This window comes from Fukomys damarensis, unplaced genomic scaffold (assembly GCF_012274545.1).
Source record: "Fukomys damarensis isolate Sample0158 unplaced genomic scaffold, DMR_v1.0_HiC HiC_scaffold_37, whole genome shotgun sequence".
Classification (NCBI taxonomy): domain Eukaryota; kingdom Metazoa; phylum Chordata; class Mammalia; order Rodentia; family Bathyergidae; genus Fukomys; species Fukomys damarensis.
The window spans coordinates 24017898-24024723 of record NW_022900949.1 but is presented as its reverse complement, the minus strand read 5'-3'; the positions used below and the strand labels follow the sequence as shown (position 1 = coordinate 24024723).

The window sequence follows — 6826 nt, the reverse complement described above, 5'->3', positions numbered from 1 at the left end:
AACTGGACCTGCAATATTTGAGTATGTTTTAGGAACAACAACATTCTAAACTACATGAATGGGATTAAATGAGTATAGGAATTAAGGGAGAACATTTCTATGTAATTTACAATTTATTGCATACCTCCTCTCTGTTTGCCCTTTGTTTTTTGATTTTTTTCTTTCAAGAGATAGCGTGATCATAAAAGCTTATGTTGTTTAAACATGGTATACGTAGGGCAATAAACACCCAAGTTTAGCTAGCTACAGAAATAGTGTAATCACTCCAGTTAAATATTTTCTAAAGGCACTCCTCTGAAAGAGTAAATTAACTGCTCAAAGAGTCATTTGTGTTAAGAGCTACAGCTAGTTACCGGTAGCATCCAGTCCTAAGAAGCAGATCTGGCAAACGAGAGAAAATAAAAAGATGCTTCCATATATACGAACTCACTTATTTTAACTGCCTGATCTTTAATACACAATACCAAGTAAGGTTTCTCTCCCTGGCTGAAACTACTAGTATTCTCAATGGCTGAAGCTATTTGTTTCCTTTGGATTTCTTCTGTTTTCATATCCCTTCTGGGTCAGCAAGGATCAGAAGCTTTTCAGTGTGGCAATGGGGTCTCCTTGCCTCCTGACAATGTATGTGACTTCACAGATCAGTGTGGGGACAGCAGTGATGAGCAGCAATGTAAGTTTCCTTCACCTTCTCTGATTTCCAGTCCCCGTATATCCACAAAGCAGGGGTGTATGAAGATTCGGCTGGATTCCTAGCCGTGCCTGTATTTTACTTTATATGCCTTTAGTGTAAAGCAGAAACTAAGTATATTGTTTAATAAAGGTGGCTCCATGCACAGAAATTACTTTAATTATTAACAAATAGCTAAAATTTTGATAGGATAGAATATATTTTAAGTCACTTTTTCCAGATTATAAAGGAAGAGTGAGAAGCAGAAATGTAGCTCTTAATGTTATGTTAATGGAGGAAAATTGAAAAGAAATTCATTAATGAAATTGTAAAATGCTGTGGTGGAAATTATGAACTGGGTTCTGATTTTAATATGGAAATACTTGAAATGAATTTTAACTGAAGTGTGTGGATCTTATTTTCATTTATAAGATGCTACTTCCAAGTGAGTTGGTACGGACTTTGTAAGTAACACACTCTGTGCCGTGGTTTTTTATTTCAACACAGTGGAAAGAGCACAAACTTCAGGGAGTACAGGACCTACTTTTTCTCTCTCTCTTTTTTTTTTTTTTGTTACCGGGAATCGAACTCAGGCCCTTTATGGGACCTACTTTTGAATCCTGGGTGAATTATTCAGTAGCTGTGTTATCTTGAACCTCCATTTTATTGTAAAAAAATCATTAAGTAAAACCAACTCTCGTGGGTCAGAAAATGTCCAACCTGGAATAGCAACTTGTTGCCTGACGTATCATTAACAGGAAACAATTTAACAAAAAAAGATGGGCAGAGTAGGTAGTAGGTTTTTGCAGTTTTCATCGCCCTATGAAATCTGGAAGGAAGACTACATTTCAGCAATGGAGGTTTTGTGTCATTCTTGCATGCAATTACTTCTGATAAACAGTTCCCTAAAACTACTATGGCTTTGTTGTTGGCTCATAGCGCTAGTGATTCAGTTATCTGCAGGCTAGTTCTGTTTTTTCTATTCTATAGTTCTATTATTATAATATGTCACTTTACTCAAACCCGTATTTTCTAAGTTATTTTCAAATAAAATATCAATAGGTATTTACAGAATTCTTCATTTTCTGCTGCAAAAAAGACTGCATTTTTTATATTTTCACACATGTAATCATCATGATTTGTCTTGCTTTTCAAAACAATAAAATTTGCTGAAAATTTCTTCTGTGTAGAAGGAAGTACACTGTTGATTTTCCTGCCATAGCTCAGGATGGCCATTATGCTGTTCACACTTGGTGACTATTAAATACGCAGCACAGCCAAGGACAAGGCTTCATTTGTATTTGTCCAATTTTCCCAGAGAGACTAAGCTCGTGTATGTCGCCCCTTGCTCCAGCCCTTACTGTTCCTTGGTGAGCAGCGAAGAGAAGCCACTCAGTTGGTTTGACAAGAGGGGCAAAGTCCCTTCCATTATTAGTCTCAGGAAGCTTCCTTTAGAGCGCTGACCCTGATAACGCACACACCGTCTTGCTTCAGGGAAAAGGTTAATATGGAGAAGGTGAGAGCTGGTGAGTGCGAAAGGTCTCTGCCCATGAACAATTCTAAGAATTCAGCCTCAGAGGAAGGTGCAGGCACAGATCTGTCAAATAAACACATTGCCTTTTAAATGTTACACTTGGAGGTCACCTTTCGGCTTTCTGGCTCTTCATTTTCATTTCTGAGAAGTTTTCACTTTGGTATTTTATTTAACATGTGGGCCAGAGCCTGTGGGTAAAGCGAAGAATCTCTTCTGTATGCCACACCGGGAAGAACGCTGTGAGGGCAGGAGGATGGACGCACAGTTCCTCCCCGGAGAACTTGTGATGCTAACTTACAGAGTAGATTTTTTTTTTAAAGTCTAACTTTATAATGATGCTAAAATAGCCACACTTTGAGAAAAAATTAATAGGTGCCCGCTTTAACATCCAAATAGTGTGACCTTTAAAAAATAGATTAAAAAAAACAGATTAAAATGTAAGACTTAATTCTTGATGAAATTGGTTTACTGAAGTTGAATTTTTGATGCAACTATTGTTGTCAATAGATTATGGAAAATGTTGTTATTTTTAAGTGATGGGGATGTTTTAAAGAATTCATTAACCTGTTATTTTTAACTCACCCCCCCCAAGATATTAAATAGAGAAACTGAATCTTTTGGTGGAATAAATTCTGTTTACATGTAAGCAGTATATATTGGGCACTTTATGTGTGGTGAGCAGGAAAAATAACTTGTAGGTAGAACAATTGTTTGGTTTTAGGGCTGATGAGGATTCTTCTTTATTAGATTTCATTGGCATCTTTTACCAGGAAAAACATACTGTGGTACTGTCTGTGTATTGTTTTTATTTGTTTGGTACTGGGAATCGAACTCTGGTGAGTACTTGTGCTTGTGAGCCAGTCAGCGGAACTACTGAGCTAAATACCCAGCCCTGTTTATTGTTTTTAAATCATATTAAAAAGTTGCATTGTTTGCTTCCATGCCGATCGATGTTGACTGGTTTTCCTAATGATCTTATTTTAATAATTTTTAATTGAATTTATAATTGATAAATTATAATTGTTACATTTGGGGGTATTCAGTGATATATACATAAAATCTGAAACGATTAAATCAAGAAAGTTAACACATCTGTTACCTCTTTTCTGTGATAAGACATTTGAAATTCTTTGTTGTTTGGAAATAAACATCGACAGTGATTACCCTACTTTGCAGTGGATCTCAAAAGTTATTCCTTCTGTCTTTCAGAAACTCTGTACCATTTGTCTAATAACTTCTCATCCTATCCCAGCCTCTGATAAGCATCATTTTACCCTTCTGTCAGTTCAGGTGTTTTAGATTCCACATATGAGTTACGTCATGAGGTATTTATCTGTCTCTGACATATTAGCATAATATAGTCAGTTTTTATCTGTGTTGTTGGAAAAGACAGAATTTTGTTCTGTTTAAAGGCAGAATAGAATTCCATGTGTGAATGTGTATATTGCATTTAAAAAATCCATTCTTTCATTGATGAACAATGTACAAGTGCTCCATTTTCTTGCCAGTGCGTATCTTTTACTTTTTTTATAGCAGCCATTCTAAAAGGTATGAGATGATGATCGCATTGTAGCCTTATTTTACATTTCCCTACTGATTAGTGATGAACATTTTCATGTACCTGTTAGCCATTTGTTTGTTTTCTTTTGAGTAATGTCTATTCTGGCCCACTACCCATCTTAAAATTCTATAATTTAGAGGTATTTTAACTATTGAGTTGGTTGACTTTCTGATTTTTTTGGGTACCAATTCCATTTCTGATGTATAGGTTGCAAATGTTTTTCCCCATTCTATGAATTGTCTTCTTTTTGAATTGTTTCCTTTACTGTACAAAAGCTTTTCAGTTTGGTGCAACCGTATTTGTGTTTTTGCTTTTGTTTCCCTAACTCTTGGAGTCATAGCCAAAAAGTGAAACTACTTCCTTCCATTGCTAACTTTGTGCTCATTTTGTTCTTCTTTTTATAGTATTTTAGAAAATTTGAAATCTTTTGTGAGATAGATGTTCATCATTGTGAATTTCTCTCAGGATTGCTTTTATACATTCCATAAGTTTTGGTATATTATGCTTTAATTTTTCATTTGTCTCAAGGTATTTTTTTTAAATTTCCTTTTTGATTTCTTCTGTGATCTACTGGTAAACGTAATTTGTATCTCTGAATTCTCCAACATCTATCTCATTATTTATTTCTGGTTGAATGCTTTTAATGAGCCAAAAAAAAATTTTGACATGTTTTTAATCCTCTTACATCTGGTAAGATTTATTTTGTGGCCTAACGTGGTCTGTCCTGAAGTATGTTCTGGGTGCATGTGAGATCTCTTATAATCTTTGGGTCTTTGCTTTGGGTCCTGTGCATTTGAAGAAACAGCCATATCTTCTGGCCTTTGCAAGTGTTCTGGTGCCAGCCCTGAGATTCTGGTAGTGATCCCGGATAGCCTGATGTTGGTGTTGGCTCCGTCAGTGGGGCCGATCGGTAGCCTGTGGTCTGCAGCTCAGTGGCACTGCCGTCTCTACTCTGCAGTCCCTTGAAACCACTGGCTGGACTCTGTCAGGTGAGTCCCTGACTGCTCTGCTATCACCTTCGATAGAACGAGGTGTCAGGCTGTCTTTCCTGGCTAGGTGTGACTGTCCTTTGTAATGTGTAGTTGGACAGAGCCAAGGGCTGGGCTGTGAGTCTGAGATCTCTGGGATTACTGTGTGGGCCCCTGGTATAGGCAAGGCCAGAGGTTACGCTGTACAAATAGGTATAGATTTGAATTTGCCTCCAGGCTTAGGCTGCCTCAGGCAGAACTCCGAGGCTTGGGAGAGTTGCTCATTGGCTGTTTGGTTAGATGTAGCAAGATTCTCCTTTCCTCAGATACTTGAGGCATTTGTCTCTTGTTCTTTGGACAAGGTCTCCTAGAGAGAGGTCCAGGTTTGGGTGGGAAAACTCACAAAGTGCTGAAGTCTGGCCAACATAAAGACTGCTTCCTGCAGAGCAGCGCTGTTGGCTAAATTCTCTATAATGTGGCTGTCTGTGGGCGTGCCTGCAGTGCCTGGATCTGAACTGGCCTCTCTGAGCCCCACCCCTCGTTCTTTGTTTCTGATTGATCCCAGTTGATTTAGTACTGGTGATAGCTCCAGCATTTTCCGAGGGGCAGGATGGGATGGTCTTTCAGTGAAGTGTCACAGAATGGTGAGGAAGTCTTCTACTGGTAGAAACCGTGAGCCCCAGGTGAATCCTTTGTGTGTGGCATTCTGCTGATGTGAGTGCAGTAGAGGTGTTGCAGTCACAGAGAGACTTTCTCATACCCTTCAAATGTGGCTTTTTGCAGTTCTGCTGGGGAAGAATGTGTTTCAGCGTCACTCCCGAGTACCGAGCTATAAAGGTGTTCTTTGTGGACAGTTAGTTGGGCTTGTATGAAGGGAAATGAAAATGAGCATCTTCCATTCTACCACCTAGCTACCGTTGCTCCTGTACCTTCTTTTCGTATTTGTATTTATTTATTTTAATAAAACCCACTTTATTATTTTATGAAAAGAGAGGGTGATGTCTCATCTGGTAATTGCTCCAAATTATTTGATGTACAAAGGTTTTCCTTTGCTTTATTCTTAGTTAACAGGTATGTACAGTAGAATTATTTTTGCAACAAATCAACCAGAACATTTAGGTACAAATCAACCAAAATATTATGAAATGTGCAATTAATAGTGTGGAGATATATCCCATGCAGTGGATTGCCCTCACTGGCATGTTAATAGAATTCTAGAAAATATTCTTAGATACTCACTTTTGTACACCTGAAATTGTTATTAAATTAGCTGTCAATTTCCTATGACTCGAGCCAGGGATTTAGCTCAGTGGTTCCAGTGCCTGTCTCACAAGTGTAAGGGCCCAAGTTCAACTCCTGTTACCCCCACCAAAAAAACAAAAGAAAAAAAAACCACAACCAAAAAAACAAAACAACCACCCCCCAAAACAGAAAATAACTAATTTCCTATAATTCAAAAGGGAGCCTAGTTTACTATTATTCACCTTTAGAGCCTAATTTACTATGATTCCAAAAGGAAAATATATTCAGTCTATCTGACGTTTTTCTCACCTTCACATATTATGCTTAAGAATATTTCTATTCATTCCAGAACTGTTTATATGGAGTAGGAATCTGTTTTTATATTTATGATTATGAATACATAGCTATGTTATGAGATTATTCATAAATTCTTTTGTATTTTTGAATTTAGGAACAGTTCTTTAAAAAAATATGTCCACTTTAAATAAATATAAATTTATATGTGAAATGTGTCAGTTACCCTAGAAGTACATTTTTAAAATCTGAGAGGTGACAACATTGAATCAGATGATGTTAAACAATGCAAGCAGTATTTGTTTAATAGGATGACATAAAAGGTGACTACCTTTAAAAGTAGTTGGTCCGTAAGTACTTGAAGCTAAAGCAGTGAAGGAGTTAAATGTGAGATTTCATGTGCACTCTTCATCCTACTATGCCGTTGAATGCAAAATGTTTCATGAACAATTTTTTAAAATTAGAAATCCTACTGACAATAGTATTAAGCCTTAACCAGTTTGCAGTGTTGTTACAAGTATATGACTGACCTGGGAGACTCAGTCAGTTTCTAGAATATC

The 6826-nt window shown here is 37.2% G+C and overlaps 1 protein-coding gene across 1 annotated transcript in view; it reads left to right on the top strand.

Moving 5' to 3' along the window:
• Positions 1–507: 507 nt before the first annotated feature.
• The window catches only part of Malrd1 (MAM and LDL receptor class A domain containing 1), a 638235-nt gene continuing 631916 nt past the window's right edge, over positions 508–6826 (top strand). Inside the window, exon 1 of the mRNA XM_019205159.2 lies at positions 508–670. Within this exon, the coding sequence (XP_019060704.1) occupies positions 508–670 (163 nt within the window). The remainder of the gene's footprint in view (positions 671–6826) is intronic.